The sequence below is a fragment of the Tenrec ecaudatus genome, chromosome 1, assembly GCF_050624435.1.
Source record: "Tenrec ecaudatus isolate mTenEca1 chromosome 1, mTenEca1.hap1, whole genome shotgun sequence".
NCBI lineage: Eukaryota > Metazoa > Chordata > Mammalia > Afrosoricida > Tenrecidae > Tenrec > Tenrec ecaudatus.
Window position 1 is genome coordinate 30350283 of NC_134530.1, and position 17972 is coordinate 30368254.

At 55.8% G+C, this 17972-nt stretch overlaps 1 protein-coding gene across 1 annotated transcript in view; it reads right to left on the reverse strand.

The window, feature by feature from the left end:
- Window positions 1-15170: 15170 nt before the first annotated feature.
- Window positions 15171-17972, reverse strand: part of NOL9 (nucleolar protein 9) — a 47119-nt gene continuing 44317 nt past the window's right edge. The window contains exon 12 of the mRNA XM_075550540.1: window positions 15171-17909. Within this exon, the coding sequence (XP_075406655.1) occupies window positions 17757-17909 (153 nt within the window). The 3' untranslated portion in view covers window positions 15171-17756. The remainder of the gene's footprint in view (window positions 17910-17972) is intronic.

Sequence of the window (17972 nt, forward strand, 5' to 3'; positions counted from 1 at the left end):
CCACCCACACCTCCAGGGCTCAATGGAAGGGGTGGGAGGACACATTCAGAATTCTTTCCTAGAGCTACAGACACTGACTGTCCACTCGGTTCCTGCATGTGGGCTGCGTCTGGCAGCCCGTTTCCTCCGGCTGCTGCTGCTGTGGTCCCTGTCTGTGTGCCTACTGCCCCGTGGGCTTTCCCTTAAGCCTCTGCAGAGGAATCAAGAGTGGCCTGAGGGAGCACAAGGAGCAGAGCTGCCCTCTGAGATGGGTGTGAGATTCCAGGGAGGGAGAGTCCCGCCCTACCCCTATCATGGGGCTGAGCTGCACCAGGGCCGGACACCCACCCTTCTGGGCCCGGGCCAACTCCAGAGGACAGAACCCACACAGACAACTGTGTGCCCTGTCACCCACACGCCGCGCCTCAGCTCACCCCGGAGATCTGTGTGCCCAGCTCCTCTGGCAGTTGGGACTGGGTGAGGCCTGGAGACACGATAGGGCTCTCATATCAGGGAGGGTGTCCAGAGCTGGACATGGACAGTGGCTAGGCCCTGGACTATGGCACCCCAGAGTCAAGAGGGACCTGCCTGTGAAGCCATTATGGCTTCATAGAAATCGAGACTTGGAGCAATAAGGATGGACACCCCTCGCTGGGGTGTGCTGGCCTCTGAGAACCATGACATCACCCCACCCCCAGGGGGTTCTGTTGGGCCAGGGGTAGGGATTGGACACAGCTCCCAGGGCCACCTTCTTCAGTAGGGCCTGCTGGGGTCTCCCTAGCTGTGACTGGACGAGCTGTAGGACCTCAGCTGCCTCACCTGCCTTATAACCTGTCAGACAAAGCAGCCCGACACAGAGGACTCGCACAGCCCAGACACAACCCTCTGCAGGGTGCATCCAAGTGAGTGGGAGGAGTTTGTCCCCCCACCCCTTCCAGCCCTGCCTCTCCCTGCACCTCTTTCTGATGTCCCCGTCCCATGCTTCTTCAGAGCACAGCTCACAGAGGCTCTGAAGGCCATTAGTACTCCTAATCTGAGGACCCACTTGGGTCCCCCCCGCCAGGCAGCCACTTCCTATCCACTGCTCTCTGGCCAGGAAGCAGGAGGGGCTAGCACAGGAGGGGATGCCACCCTGGATGCCCACCAGGCTCCTCTCCTAGGAAGCAGCAGCCTCTGCCCTGCGCGGTCTGGGAGCTACTTCCCATCCCTCGCCATCTCCGCAGGCCTCTGGGATGGGTCCAGGGAAGGGCCCAGCCAGATCAGGGAGTGGCCCTTGCTTTCTGAGCATGGGACCTCCCGGGGGAGGCTCGACCCTGGAGCCTGAGAACTAAGGTCCTACTCAGCCTTCCTTGGGCCTCCCTGTGGCACCAAGAGCAGCCACTCACTCCTTGCTGGGCACAGCAGACGAGGGTCTCTGACTCTGGCGACCTAAGCACCCTGAGGTCACCGCCAGAGTTCCCAGCTTGATACAGATACTGATTATTGAACCATGACCAGAATGCTGGTACAAACCACAACCGGCACGGAATCAGTGATCTGCTGGTTGTACCGCACTTCACTTCATTGCCCACCCACGGCTGAGTTCTGCCACACGGAAGGTCGGGGGCAGTGCTGCGGCCTGCAAGTCCGTGGGCAGCAGCGTCCCAGTAGTGTGTGCTCGTTTCGTGCCTCTGAGTCACACTTTGGTCATTGTCACATTTTAAAAACCCTCAGCAGACTCAAACAAACAAAAACTAAAAACTCGCTCCCAGCCGGTCGGTTCTGACTCCTAGCGATCCGGTAGGACAGGGCAGGCCTGCCCTTTTGAGACTGTAACTTTCCGGCAGCAAGGAAGCTTCCTTATTCTCCCTTGAAGCAGCTGGTGGTTTCGAACGGCTGGCCTTGTGGTTCGCAGCCCAATGCGCACCCAGGACTTTGGAGCAGTGTAAACACAACCTTCACAACACTGGGAAACCACACCATGCGAATGACTCTCCTAATGGCCGCGGTGGCTTGATGGTGGTGCCTGGGACCAACCCGCAGAAGCTCCGAGGTGAGCCTGGACTAAGGCAAAGGCTGCTGGTTTGACATCGCCCCCCACTTAACCCCCGCCCCACGCCAGCAACTGCCACAGGTGAAAGGCCTGGTACCTGCCTCCGTGCAGATTGCAGGCATGAAAACCCTATGGGGCAGGTCTACCCTATGGCACAGGCGTCGGCCGTGAGTCCGACTCCACTCACAGCTACCGGGGCGCATGCTCCGTGCTATTTCATGTGTGGGACCGCAGGGAGGCCTGATTCCAGATCCTTATTCCCATTTTCCTGGCACCTCACACTCAGGGGCCAGTGGGGCTCTGTTTGAAACACAACTGTGAGCAGAGTCCACCAGCACCTTGTCCTGTCCCTCCAGGCCCTTCATAATGCCATGAACCTCTCATGTGGAGGTGACTCGACAGGAGAGCTCCACCTCATCCTGGGGCCTGGAACGTGGGAACATTCCAGAAGGGCTCCTCGCCCCACCCAGAGCTCCCAAGAGAAGCCAAGGGGGCTTGGTGAAGGGGGGCGAGGGTGCAGAGACAGAACTCCGTCTGCAGCTCCTCCAGCCTGGCACCCACTACCACTGCCCGTTTCCTGCTGTCTGTGCCAAGCTGCCCTTGCTGCCCAGGGCTCTCGCTGCCCTCGGGGCCTCCAGTCAGCCTCTCCTGCTTGGTGGTTGGCTTGCAGAGGGTCTGGTGCCCACACCGCTGAGGTTCTACATTGACAGGGGTGGGTGCCTGGTGGACAGCCTAGGAGCCTCCTGAAGCCCCGTCCCAGGACGAGGGGAGGGCCCACCTACCCCTGAGGTCCTCCATGATGTCCAGGCTGGAGCTCCAGGAGAAGCGCTCCGCAGAGCCCAGCTCCAGCTCGCCCAGGGCGGCGGGCAGGGCCTCCAGCTCGTAGGCGCCCCGCTTCTTCCAGTACAGAAACATGCTGGGCCCCGGGAGGGGACGGGAGGCCCCCACCCGCCTGCCCAGCCCTCTCCGGTGCCCTCAGCGGCTGGGCAGCTGAGGCCCTGGCTGCAGCTGGTTCAGGGGGCATGAGGGTTGCAGGGACCACTGGGGCTGGCCCTCGCCGGGGGAGGGAGCATCCTGGGAGCGGCCGGGGGCCTTGCTGCTGACCAATGGCCAGGGCCCGGCCCCACACAAAGCGCCTTTCTTCCCCTCCCACAGACATTTTACAAATGTCGCTTTCCCGGCTCCCTGGAGCCCCCGCCGAGGGGATGGGCTGACGTCTGGGGATGGCAGCGGCCCGGAAAAGAGTCTGATTGTTCTGTGGTCTCTTTGCGAAGACAGGTTTTCTGAGAAGAAAAATGGGCTGCCCCAGGAGCAATTCCAGGACCCCACCCCTGACCCTTGACCCGGCCAGGCCCCTGCAGGATTTCTCAATGAGGAGTAGAAGCCCCCATGGGGGGACTGTGAAATGCCCTCCAAAGCTACTTTGCCACTGGACCCCTACCAGGAAGCACAAGGTTCACCACTGCAGCCCTGGGTGCAAAGGCCCCCAAGTGATGGCTCCTGGGGAGTCAGTGGGGTCAGCGGGCAGCAGCTGCAGCCAGGCCCACTCTCAGGGGTCTCTCCCTTCCCTGGCCTGGCCACAGCCCCTAACTCAGCTCCTTCTTCAGACCAGCACTCATGAGGTGGCGGTGCTGTGCAGAAGCCCAGAGCAGGCTGGGCCCTGTGGCCATCTCCTGGCCCCCGCTCAGTGTGGTGGACACAAGGGTGGGACAGCAGAGGTAAGGGGCAGCTCAGAGGCACCCTACCAAAGGGATCAGGGGAAGAGTGAAAGGCAGGGTGCATGAGGAGCTGACACCAAGGGCTCAAGTAGAGAGAACGTATTTTGAAAATGATGATGGCAACATCCGTACAAATGTGCTTGACACAATGATAAGACTCCGCAATAAAAAGATTTAAAAAAAAAAAAGCAGGTTGCAAACTACAAACTACATGGACCATGTTTATCAAGGTAGAAAATAACATCAAAAAGCAGCGGACACCTTTCTGCGGGGGGACACCCCATCTTGTCCCTGTCACTGTGGCCCTGCCTCTGTCACTCTGGCCATCTGCAATGGAGGTGGGCATTATGCCCACGGCTCAGCTGAAGAACAGAGCTACCCTTGAACTTGAGCTCAAGGCTGTTGGTCTCCAAAGCCACATCACCTGCCTGAGCACCCACTTGGGGCAGTGCCTTGCTGGAACCCAGACCTGTAAGGGTCGAGGGGCACCTGTACTGGACCCCCTCATCCCCTAGCTGCCTCTGCTTGACTCTGCTGAGGCTAAAGGAGCTGATGTGGGGGAGCTTGGCTTCACAGGACAGGCCTAGGCAGGGGGCTAACAGCATCAGGCTCTGCATCTTGGGTGTTCAGAGGGGTCACCCTGTGGTTGTGTCAGGTAGGGGTGGTCCTCTAGGCCACCCTGCTGAGGTCCCAAGAGGCGGCTGGCGTCATTAAAACCATAGCCCTGCCTGCCGGCCACCCTCCTCCCCAGCTTGGGCCAGGGCCAGACAAATGCAGGCCCCGTGGTCCTGGGGCACTGGCACCACATGGCTGGATTGAGGCCCACGCAAGTTTGGGGGCGCCCCGGGCTCACATCCATAGGGCGCCTGGCCAGCCGGAGATGTCAAACCTAGCCCGGGAAGTCAGCTGACCCATGGCCAGACCAGCCATCGTCTGCAATACACCCCTGCTCAGGGCCAGGGCAGCAGGGCAGGGCATCCTGGCACAGCCGGCTACTCCCAGCCACTCTTCATCTGCCCAGAGAGGGGAGGAGGGCAAAGAATGGTTCTGACCCTGACTTCGGGGTACTACTGAGAAGACCCCACTCCAGCTGGGGCTTGGAGGCTGGGCCTGGGGGGGGGAGGGAGAGCAGCAGGGACTCCAGTGCCCAGCACCCTAGAGGCTGCAGACAGAGAGGCAGGCCTTGCCTAGTCCGGCTCGCTCAGGGAGAAGCTGGCCCCCCAGCTCACTTCCTTGCTCTCCCACGCCCTAAAAGTGCCTGCCATCTCCCTGCCTCTACGTGCTTGCCTGGCAATTCTCCCTCTTCTCTAAGGAAGCCTCCCTGACTCTCTTCTGTCCAGTCTCGAGGCTCCTCCCTCACCCCCACTCCCCACCCCGCAGGAGGGTTGAGCAGGCTCTTGAGATGCTCTGGGGTTCCCATGAGACAGTGGGTGTCAAGGGCAGGTGGCCGCATGTGGATCTTTTACTGGGGCCTGGAGAAAAATAAACGGCCCTTCGGTGATGCAACTAGTTGGCTCCTGACTACTCACCCAAAGGCTGGCAGTTCAAACCCACCCAAGGGCATCATGAGAGTGAGGGCTGGTGATCTACTTCGGAAAAGACAGTATGTAACCTAGAAGAGCCTGGGGAGGCGTTCTAGTCTGACGCACGTGGGCCACCATGAGTCAGAATCAGCTCGCTGGCAGCAGGCTGGAGGCAGGGACTGCTCCAAGGATGAGGCTTCATCCCTCTGAGACAGCTGGGTGGGGGGCAGGGAGCGGGGGACAGGGAGGAGGGGTCAGGTCTGATTTGCCTTCTGCTGTGTCCCCAGCAAGGGACACGGAGTAATGAGGCGGAGTCCACTGTGGTCTATACATCAGGGCACAAGGCAGGTACTGCCATCCCCACCACAGAGAGCGAAGAGGAGACCAGGACTTGGAATGTGCCCAGGGCCGCACAGAGCTAGGAAGAGGGGGTGTTGAGTCTGAACCCCAAAGCCACTGCCCCCCTGCATGCCTGGCTCTTGGTGATAGGTACCCACTAAGTAAGACAAACCAGAAAACCGCTGCAGGGACAGATGGGATCCCAAGGCTGGGGAGAGGTGGGCAGCCCAGAGCCAGAAGCCGCCCTCCGAAGCGCCAGCCTACCTGTGTGACTCCAGGAAGGTCTGTGGGGAGACCGATTGCACCTTCCTTTGCAGCAGCCGTTCAGGGTGGTGGGCCGGGACACGGAGCAGGGACACCCCACGGGGAGGATGGTCTCTTATCCCCTTGCCACCTCCCGCGCCTCCTGAACCAGACGAGCACACCTTGCTTTGAGGCTGGAACCCCCGCCTCTGTCCAGCACCCAGCAGTGGCCCTGGAGGGGTCGAGCCCTCTGCACACCACAGCTGTTTCCTGGACAGCGGAAGTACCACTTGAGGCCCAAGCAGGCAGTACACGGGGTCCTGCTGAGTAAGGACCCAAAAGAGGAAGAGGATCAGGTGGCAGGCGTCCCCATGGGCCTCCTGCTGACCATGGAACCCAGGCCTTCCAGGAAGCCATAGAGGCAAGAGCCCTTGGCCCCTGGAGGCACCTTCTGGCCGAGCTCCAAGGCCAGAAGTCACTGGGTCCCCAGATACTGTGTCCCCTCAGCCAGTCCCAGGCTCTTCCCACTGGTTGGGCCCTGTGCTCCCCGGGGACTGGCCACTAAGGGGCTATACTTGGTTCAGATTCCTGCCTCAGCCAGGCACTCATAGGGAATGTCTATAGCTATATTCTGACCCACAGCAACCCTACAGGGCAAGGCAGACCTGTCTCTGTGGGTTTCTGAGACTGTCCTATATGCTTTAGACCAGACCAGACTAGACTAGCTGGTCTTTGTAAGGAACAGCTTCTCAACTTTCTCCTAAGGAGGGGCTGGTGTTTTTGAACTGCTGACTCTGCAGTTAGCCTGGCTCGTACACACTACACCACTAAGGCTCAAGTGCGCGCGCGCACACACACACTTTTATTGAATTAGGTATGGGTTTACATTTTATTATACTTTTAAATCATTTTATTGGGTGCTCATACAGCTATCATAATACATACATTGTATCAAGCACATTAGTGCATTTGTTGCCTCCATTTTAAAAACATCTTCTTTCTACATGAGTCCTTGAAATCAGCTCATTTTTCTCTCCCTCTCCTCCTCTCCCCCCTTGCTCACAAACCCTTGATAATTTATAAATTGTTATTATCTTTTTCATGTCTTATACTCACTAATGTCTCCTTTCACTCACTTTCCTGGTGTTCGACCCAGGGAATGAGTTATGTGTAGATCATTGTGATCAGTTCCCTTTCTCCCCTCACCTTCCCCTTACCCTCTTAGTATCACTACTGAGGGGTTTATCTGTCCTGGATTCCCTGTGTTCCCAGCTCCTATCTGTATCCATGTACATGCTGTGGTCTAGCTAGATCTGTAAAGTAGAATTGGGATCATGATAGTGGGAGGTGGGTGGGGGGAGGGAACATTACAGGACTAGAGGAAAGTTGTATGTTTCGTCAGTGCTGTACTGCACCCTGACTGGCTCGTCCCTTCCTCGTGACCCTTCTGTAAGGGGATGTCCAATTGTCTGCAGATGGGCTTCAGGTCTCCACTCTGCACTCCTCGTTCACATTGATAGGATTTTTGTTCTGGGTTGGGTTTGCATTTGAGATCATCGTGTTTGTATCCAACTTAAAGAGCTTGTCAAACCTCTTAGCTTGCCTGTCCCTTCCTCCCCGCTGGTGTTGTCACCACCTCCTTGTAGGGTATTGCTATCTGGCCCTTCACCCAAGTTGGAGCCCTGGTGGTGTACTGGTTATGAGTTGGGCTGCTAACCACAAAGTCAGCAGTTTGGAACCTCCAGCTGCTCAAGAGAAAAGTGAGGCTGCTTTCTACTCCAGTAAAGAGTTACAGCCCTGCAAATCCCCAGGGGCAGTTCTCCCCCATCCCACAGGGTCACAGTGAGTCCCCACGGACTGAGGGCGGTGAGTTTGGTTTTCTGCTTTGCACTGTTTCTTCTTGCCCCAGGCAAGGCCCAGGATGACCTGGTGTGGTCTCTTGAGCCTCCCCCTCCCTGCCTCCCGCCCGTGTCTGCAGAGGTCTGTCTGGACCCCTGGGCCCCCAAGGAGAGCCTGCTATGTGGCTGGCTGTGGGGCGGAGAATGGAGCTAGCGTGGCTGGGCCATGTCCAGAGCCAGGGTCGTCTCGTCGCGTGAGAAGCGGCCCTGCAGACCGTGCTGTGGTTCGGCATGCCAGGCTGGCAGAGGCTATTAGGAATTCATCCTGCCAGCCAGCCAGAGCATTATGTAACGCGGCAGTGTGGCTGCTGGCCACCCAGCCCTCCAGCTACCCTGCCTCTCCCTTGGCCCCGCCTGGGAGATATACCCCTTCTCGTACTCCATGGGTCCCCCCACCACAACCCCGCCAGCTCCACATCAAGAATCCACCCCAACGGACAGAGTCATGAGTCAGTCACCCGGACTCATGCCTGTGGTGACCCTGGTGGGTACCCATGGTGGCTGGAGGCCAACCCCCATCCAGCAGGCACTGTGCCATGGCTGCACCTGCAGGAGGTCTGGTATGGACAGCCTGGATCCTCCTGTTCGAATTTTAAAATTCTGAATGCCAGACACGTGTCTGAAGCCTTGGCCGGCAGAGGGTCCCTCAATTAGGAAGATGCTGTGGAAATGCCTGCAGCCACCAGGCTGAGCGCCAGCTTGTCCCTCAAACCTCCGCCATCCCCCCCACCCTACACCCTAGCCTCCAGTGCGTCTGAGGGCTCTTAGTGGCTAGTTTCTGCTAACGATGAACAGACCCTGGGGAGCAACTGCCCTCACCAATGAGGGACCCTGACTCCTTAAGGCTCAGCTTTCCCCTCACTAAGATGGGCGTAGCCTGAGAAGCCCTCAACTCTTTCTCTAGTCCTCTGGGTTCCAGGACCCACAGGAACAGGGCCCAGGGCAGGGCTTATAACACCCAGGATGGAGGCTGCCACACCCCTGGGAGCTTCTCCTCTACCCGAGTGGGCATCACAAGTTGCTTGTCTGCAGGCTGCTCCAGTGACTTGTCCCAGAGACACAGGGAGAGGGGGGGTCAGAGAACTGTGCTGGGCGGTGTACCAGGTGGCAGCCTGGGATAGGCTGGGCCTCTTTCACCTGCTCATACACAGACCCTCTCCCCGTGTAGCTCGGGCCAGGGACCCTGCCTCTGCCCTCTTTTCTCTGGCTCATGGTTGGGCACACAGTAGGGACATTTGCTAAGTCCCCCTGTGTGTCAGCTTTTGGATCAAGCCATTAATGATCCAGCAATTGAATTACTAATACACCATTTATGGAGGCTCAGAAAGGGGAAGAATGCACCTGGCAAAGTCCATCTGAGGCGCTGTTCCTGGCCCTCCTGCCCCATCAAGTCAGTCTCCAGGACGGAGCCAGGGTCCCTAGGTTCACAGCTGGGCTCCAGCTCCTGCTGGCTGTGCGGGCCTCAGTTCCCTCTCTATAGAGAGGGTGCACACAATAGCCACCTCACGGGGCCGTTTCCAGCCCGTTGCTGTCGAGTTGATGCCAACTCAGTGACCTCACAAAACAAAACACCCAAACCTGCTATCGAGTTGATTCTGATCCCTGGCACCCCTAGGGAGGATTTCTGAGATGGTACTTCTCTACAGGAGCAGACAGCCGCATCTTTCTCCTTCCGTTTGAGTCCCTCAATGCAGAAGCCACGGCATCACCAGGGCTCCTTACAGGGCCGAGTAGAACTGCCCCTAGAGTTTCGAAGGCTGAAACCTTCACTGAAGGAGACTGCCACGGTTCTCCTTCGGAGCGGCTGGTGGGCTTGAACGGCCAACCTTTCCATTAGCAGGTAAGCTCTTCACCACGGTGCCATCAGATTCCATCAACAGAGGATCTTGGGGATTAAAAGACTGATCCAGAAAAGAACCAGCAAGAGGGGCTGCACAAACACCAGCAACAACAGAACAGCAGGCCAGCCCAAAGATGCCATCACCATGCCCTGTCACCAAACCCCGTGGCTTGGAAGCTCGGACCCTTCAGGACTCCACTCAATGCTCCCTGGAGGCACCGAGGGTTTCTCTCTGGCCAGTCGCTGGGCTGCCTTTGTGCCTGCCTCTGTCCCAGGCGACGTGTCACTAAGACCTCCCCACTAGCCCTGTCCAGACTGGATACCCTTTGAGACCAGCCATTGATTTCCTTCTTCCCAGAAGTGGGGCCCAGGTCTCCTCTGGCCCTAAGCCGCAGCAGGTGCCAGGGGACTGTTTGCTGACCTGAACTTGCATCAGTCCTCCCACCTCATGCTCACAGGTAGAAATGGCAGGGCTGTCCAGTCTCCAAGACCCTGGCTCAGAGGGCAGCCCACAGGTCTGGACACCCAGCCTGGGGCCAGGTCTCCAGTGGTGCCCCACCCCCACCCCGGTGGGAGAAGCTGATGACCCCCTGGCAGGTAGGAATGCTGCAGGTGTCTGCCTGAGGGCTCTGCCTGCTGGGTGTGCAGACTCCTCTGCTTGGACTTGGGAAGATGAGGGACCAGAGGCTGCCTATGGCCACATTCCAATCTCCCTGCTGGGCTCTGGCCACCGCATATATTTAAACCTGGCCAGACAGACTGAGTGGCTGGGCCCTTGTGGAGGCCAAGTCTGTGCAAGGAACAAAGGCTTCTGGGCCAGGCTCCTGACCACAGAAAAGACAAGCCAGCCTTCCAGGACAGCTGGAATTTCAACATCTCCATCCCCTTGTTGGAATCCTGGACCTGATGCTTGGAAACTCTCTGTAGCCCTCACAACACCCCCAGCAGAGACCCTCGGCACCTCCGTCTGTCAGGCCTCATCTCCCTGTTGGCCCAACGGCTCCTTCTTCCTCCAACCCAGGGCTCAGGCCCAGCCCACAGGGGCAATTTCTGGGCAGGGCAGCTGCTGGGTCTTAGCCTGACTCAGCGTTGCAGCTTACGCTGGTGCCTGAGAGCTTCATGGGCCTGGAGGAGTTCAGCCTTGGTCTTGTTCATTTATATCTCAAGAAAAATAGACAAACGAAGAAAGCTGGAGCATGTGTGTGCTTGAGTGTACACACACACACACACACACACACACACACACACACAGTTTTCAGCCTTGGTCTTGTTCATTTACATCTCAAGAAAAATAGACAAACGAAGAAAGCTGGAGCATGTGTGTGCTTGGGTGTACACACACACACACACACACACACACAGTTTTCAGCCTTGGTCTTGTTCATTTACATCTCAAGAAAAATAGACAAACGAAGCTGGAGCATGTGTGTGCTTGTGTGTACACACACACACAAACACACACACAGTTTTCAGCCTTGGTCTTGTTCATTTACATCTCAAGAAAAATAGACAAACGAAGAAAGCTGGAGCATGTGTGTGCTTGGGTGTACACACACACACACAGTTTTTGATACTCTCCTGAGGAAGATGAGTCTGAGTGGAGATGGGATAAAGTTGAGGAGCTGGCCTGCAGGCAGACGTCTGGGAAAAGCTCTCAGGCTGAGACGACAGTGAGTGCAAATACCCTGAGGCAGGAGCAACCTTGGTGCTTGAGTTTGGGTGACCCACTGTACCCGTTTGCCCAGAACTGAGAGGACTCTGGGTGGAGGACTTGAGGTTTTCAAACCAAGATGAGCTGGCCAACCTAACCAGAGAAAGTCTCAGATGCTGGGAGCAGTAAACAAAGGGAGGAAGGGCAGCCGGAGCCGTGACGGGGCACCCAGGCCTGTGGGGCTAGTAAAGACATGGGCCATTCATCCCAAACCAGCCACTGGATCTTGGAGAGAGGAGGCTGTGATCTGCATTAGATTAGAAAAGGTTACAGTGAGGACGGGATTATGAAGGAGTGGGTAGGGGTTGCCGAACATGGTGGAGTGCAGAGATTTCCTGATTTGGCTGGGCCTCCAAGTTGCCCACAGAGCGCTTCTGCTTAGGTTTCATGTACCGAGTTTGGGTATACAGTGACACCTCAGATGTTAAGCAATGCATTCCAAATCAGGCTCTCAGTTGGATTGTCGAGCAGTTATGGACACCGAGCCAATGTTTTTCCTACTTTGGGGAAAGTTCGAGCTTGGAGCTGTTGGACAACTGAGGAATCGCTGTAATGGGATGGCGGTCGCTAATAGAGAGGCAACGTGACACATGCATTCAACATTTGGATGAGTCATTGAGGGAGAGCTGCTTTCTCCGCCAACCCTTTCCCATTGGACAGCCAAATGCGCCGGATACCTATGTCTTGAAGATCTTTGAAACATCAAACATGAAGGAGAGGCGAAGCCCTGCTGTTTTCGCCCTACAGGATTTACGTTCTCAGTTACAGTTGCACTGACAATCTAGGTAACTTCAAGCACTGGGTTTGGACTGAGATTGTCCCCAGGTGGTAGCATCGCCTGGTTTGCAGCAGAAGCAGACGGAAATCTTCTGTCAACGTAGACTTCGGATTTTTTCCACAACTAATTTTTGAAACACAATGTCCAACACGCACTCAAAGATAACGAAGCACACGAGTAAATAAGACCCCGCGATTGAAAAATCAACAACACACTAGCTACAGAAATCGAAGCACGAAATCTTGAAACCGGAATAGTTCAGCAGGGCCTAAAACATGACCACCTCCCACCTTTACCGTGAGGAAGCGGTGGTACTATTCCTCCACCCAGATAATGGGACAGAAGCTCCAACAGCATCCAGCCTGGAAAAAGGAAAGGCGTGATTGAACACGAGCCAGTTGACTCTGTAAGCTATATTCGTACAAGGAGGCTTCAAAGTGGGACAACTTCACAGGAACGCTGACAGAATGATGCCTGGTGTGTCCTTGATACCCGCCACCCTCAGGTCCCAGAAGGATGCTGTCAGATCCTGATGCAGCTGCCACGGCCCTCTAGCCAGCTCCATCGTAGGAGTGGGCAGAGAAATGCCTGAAGACCAAGTAAGGGCCCACCTGTCAGCCAGCCACCCTCACAGGTCAGGGGCAGGATTATGAAGTTGATGACCAGACACTGATGGGCACAGAACTGGCACTCATGCCCTTCCTGCCCGGCAATCTGCAATGATCTATCAATATACTTAATGCTCATACCCTTCCAGCCAGCGTGGGTCATTTGAATTCATTTGTCACTTGGCCGCCCCGGTCCCTCGGTGAGCAAGCTGGTCGGGCAAGCCAGAAGGTGAGCCTGAAGCCTGGACCGTCCGTTTTCTGGGCAGGGGTTTGCCTGCATCAAGGGCCATGTGGGTGCTGGATGGCACCTCTGTGAATCCACCGAGGGCTGGCCAAGGGTGGGGTTGGAATAGATTCTATTTAAATACAGTGCAGCCCAGGCCATTCCTTTCGGGCCAGGATTGGGGTGATCCTCAGGCCAGGGCTGCGACTCTGGGATGTTGGAATGTTACTCGATCCCATGAACATGACACCCAGTGTGTCATGGCACATGTTAGAAGTGGACTTAAAAATAGTGTTGGCTTATGGGGGATTTCGTGGCCCTGGGAGCTACACAGGCAAGGGTGGGGCCCTTTCCCAGACTATCCCAGCAACGGGGACATGCACAATGTGACACCTTGAAGGCTCTTGGACACCTTCTCCCCACCTCCCAACTCTCAAAAAACTGGAGAACCGGCACCACCAGCCGTCCCGGCTCCCCTAGGGGAGGCGGCAAACCAACTCTGTCTGAAGGCTAGCTTGAGAAAGTGTCCTTCAGGAGGATCTGGGGGCGCTGGCACAGAAGACCTCTCCCTGCTGCCTCCGTAGCAATAGCACATTCTCTTTGCTAACCTGAGCTGACGGCTGAAGCCTGATGGATGGGTGGCTCTTGGTTCACTGACTCCTGGATCAACGAGGACATGGCTGAGGGCAGCAGGCACACAGGTGGCTTGACATGTCAGCCACCAGAGCCAGGGGTCCTCCAGTCGACTCACAGCGACCCCGTGTGCATTAGGGCGGAACTGTGCTTCCGATCGTTTTCTGTGGCTGAGTTTTCCTAAGTAGATTGCCTGTTCTTTCTTCCAAGGTGCCTCCTCCGGGTAGGGCTGAGGCACTCACCTTTACCATGAACAGGCGAAGGCGTCCAGGAGATCTCAAAGGACCTAGATGAATGATCAGCTAGCTCGGGGTTTGGGATCTTGGTAGTCCCTCTAAGACCCCCATAGCCCCTCTTCTGGGTGTCTCAGCCCTCCTTCCTAGATGAGAGGAAGCAAGCATTCACTGGTGCGCAGGCGCAGGCCGAGCCAGCTGAGGGGGGACCCGTACTGTCAGGACCGAATTTGTGCCCGATGCAGCTGTCTGGCCCGTAGTCACGTGCTGAGCCTCTTGATCAGGCACATGGGTGTCTGTCCCTCTCTGTCCAGCACCAATAGCTTCTCCCAGACTTGGCCTCCCTCCTAATTCCTCCAGCTGCCTCCGGCTGCACAGAAAACCCCTGTGCTCCCAGCCATCGGACACAGGCCCCGGGAACAGTAAATTTCAGCAGTCTCCCTGGGTTCACTGAGGTCCCTTGGGGGTAGTTCCCCCCCCCCCCCCATGGATTTTTCCATTCCTGAGGACCAATTTAATTCTGGGAATAGACTTTTCGTCCTGTTTGCTGCCTCGCCAGGTGCCTTCCCTCCTTTCCCGGGAAACGAGGCCACAAGACCTGCAGGCCGGCAGCAGCCCTTCCCCTGGACTCCACCCCTGGCTAGGCTAGGAGGAAGGCCTGGACAATTTGGTAACCTCCCCCTGGCAGGCAGAGGTTCACAGCTCAGGGACTAAGCAAGTTCCTAAGCCTGAGAGAAGGTAGCTGAGTGCCAGCGCAGCAGCACGGCTGGTTGCCATAGCAACCCATGGCTTCTAAGCCCAACACATTGTCTGCCCAGTTCAGCTCTATTTGCTGATGCCCAGAGTCTTGCTTACTCAGCTTGTGGCAGCAGTTTCCAGATCGGACCTGCTCCCCCACCCCACCTCCACCCCGCTTTTTCCTGGCATGGCCTCCTTAACTTTGGAGGTCTTTCTGCAGAGGCCTGGGGCATCACGTGAGCATCCCCCTTACTGCACAGATGGCCCCCATATTTATTTTAGCCACCATTCAAGCTCAGCTCGTCAGCCGCAGCCTGAGTGCTCTCCGCCAGGCCAGCCGTGAGCAGAACCCAGGCTTTAAAAACAATGTGAGCCCTTTATGCAACAAATCCTGCTCCCCTCCAAAGACACACTCACAGGTCACCCAGGAAAGCCACGGCACCCCCACTTTAGTGATGGCCATTACCATGCTGAAGTGGAGAACACGCAGATGCTGATGGGCCTTTCCTCAGGCCTGTGTCCCAATCCCCTTAGCCCCGAAAGCATCATGGGGGAACCAACCCAGCAGTGCCTCGGGAGAGAGGCCTGGTGAGCCGGTTCTCTACAGTCGCAGTCCTTCTGTTAGTCTGGGTTGACCAGAGAAACAAATTCATGGACACTCATGTGTACAAGAAAGAGCTTTATATCAAAGAGCAATTGTATATTGAGAAGACATCCCAGCCCAGATCAAGTCCTTAGGTCCCATATTAACCCCCATGTCAGTACTAGTCCATAAATTCTTCTTTAGACTTACACAGCCTTGCAATGATGCCGAATTCTGGAAGATTTCAGCCAAGTGGGTGGAAAGTCTTGTGGATCCAGTGGTGGTGGAAGCATCTCAGCACCAGCGTGGGTCTCCACGTGGCTCCATCAGCATAGCTCCATCTGGCTTGTCATTAGGAATGTGAAGCAGAGAGTGTGTCCTACCTCCAGGGAGGAAGACAGGAGGTCCCAGAATCCTCAGGGGAGGGCCATGCCCATACAGAGGCCTCACTGGCTATGACCTGATTGACGGCCTAGACTCCACCCCTTCACTCAAGTTGACAGGGGATGATGTGATGGCCACAGCCCTGAATACCCTTTAATACCCAATTCTACTCAATCTTCACGGGATGGATGTGAGCCAGAACGGACTTGATGGTCACGAGCTACTACTTTGGAAATCACACACAAAAGATGGAAGGTCTGGTAAATAACTCAATGTAGGGCTCTTTATTGCCCATCCTGAAGCGAACCAGGCTCCAGAAATGAATAAAGGACCAGAATCATCCTTTCTTTGAAACCCAAGTTCTAGACAGTAACAATAAGACAGACATCCAGGGAGAGTGGTCCTACTAGGATCTGACGAGACCAGCCCAGGATAAGTACTGCCCATTGGGCCCGCCAGTCCTTCCAGACAGCTTGGCCACCCCCTGGTTGTCTCCCATCTCTGGCGAGAACCCCCAGGAGATGCTTTCTGGATTCGAGTCATTTCTTTGGCATTACACAAGGGGAGCAACAGACTAAGGGCTCTTGAGTTTAGACATAAAAAAAAAAATCAGCTAAGCCCTGATTAATTTCAACAGAGCAAACATCATCTTTTGTCACTCAACCCATCAAAGGGAGATGACCTTATTTAGAATCAACCCAGGGTGTGCCCATTAGCCAAAATCCAAGGGGGAGACTGTCGTCGGGAGTTCCTTCTCTGGAGGGGACTTCAGAGCAAGTCAGCAGAGTCTCTGAAGCTCCTGGAAAAGTGTGATGCAGAGGTCCACTCAGTGCCCAGTTCAGCCACCTGATGGGGACCAACAGCTCCTTCGAGTGTCACTGCCTTTTTCTTCACGGATGGCGACAGCACCCAAACCAAGTCAGCGCCACCCACCCTTCAAGACAGCTACCTGTGAAACCTTCTGCAGAGTGGCTGGTGGGCTTGCCTGCTGATTATTTTGGATCGCAGCCTTAACCACATTCTGGAAGTTAGGCTAGTGGAAAAGCTGGGTTTAATTAAAATGCAAATGATGGGCCACAACTGCCGTTAGACCTGCTGCTACTGACCTATAGTCAGTACTACCTTAATGATGCAGGGAACTGGAGAAAGTGGGAACAGGTGGATGGTGGCGGCTTATCTGCTAAAAGTCTTTGCGAGACCGTGACAGACAAACACACTACAAGCTCAACATGGATGTAAACAAGAGGCAACTGAAAAAGCTCAGCATTAAAGTGGTCCCTATAGTACCGAGGATTCCTGTCCTCTCCCGAGGGTCAGAGATGCTGAAGGACCACCACAGAAGACTGCAGACGCCCACAACCCACAGTTTCATACCTAAGTGAGACGGCTCAGATAGCTCACTATCTCTCACATAATCTGGCCAGGAATCTATTAGTTCTGCTCAGCTGGTCCAACATGGTGCCCCAGGATCTCACTCCTGTCTTTAAATGCACGATGAGGTCTGATTGCCTTGGTTTACAATATTCACCTCCAACCTTAGAAGGTAAAGATCACGACTGCCCCTCGGACATGCGAAGGAAGGCTTCCTGTGGGAGAGGGACAACTGCCCTGGCCTCCTGCACCCTTCGGAGGCCACTCTCAATGGTACTACCCAGTGGGCCTGCCAGTCCTTCCAAATAGCACTAGCCCCTGTCCCCCAATGAAATGCTTTCTGGGTTCAAGAGTCATTTCTTCAGTATTATACCAAAGGTCTCTTGAGTTCACACTTTATTTTTTAATCTGTTAAGCCCTGATTAAACAGCCCAAACATCATCTTTTTATCACTCATCAGTGGGGGATGACCTTCTTTAGAATCAACCAGCCAGAAGCCAAGGACACTCCGTCACGGTGTCCACTCCCTCATTCTGCACAGCACCCCAGTGAGAAGGGAGGCGGATCTCCAAGCCCCCGATTCCTGAGGCAGCCCCACTATTCCATCTCCCATGCTCCATTTGTACGGCCCCAATTCCCACATTTGTATCTTGGTTCCAACCGGCAGACCTCAGGGAGCTTTCGGAACCAGCCACACTCAGTTCAACGGGGCACCTTCTCTCCTGCTACCAAAGGACAAGAAGTGCATGGAGACTCGACCGTGTCGTTTCAGGACATTTCTGGTGAGACACGTCATGAGTTATATACAAATACTGTCTGATCGGTGGGCGTGCCCTTTGCTTCCACGAAGCACTGTTGATGTGGTGTCTTGAGAAAACGTGGGCTAGCTGCCTGGGGGACAGACTCTCTGTCTTGAAGGCCATCAGTAGCGGTGTGCTTTCCGATACAGCTTGGGTCTCGGGTATCTCTTTTCCTTGTAGGTTTCCTCTGCGTCTCTTGTTCCAATTGTCTCTCGCGCTCCAGGAAGCTTAAAATTATAATCTGTGGTGACGTAAGGCAGGGGTCCCTCAAAGCCCTGGTGAAACAGAAACGGAGAGTGCGGATGGAAGCCCTCCAAACCCAGACCGGCAGAGTCCAC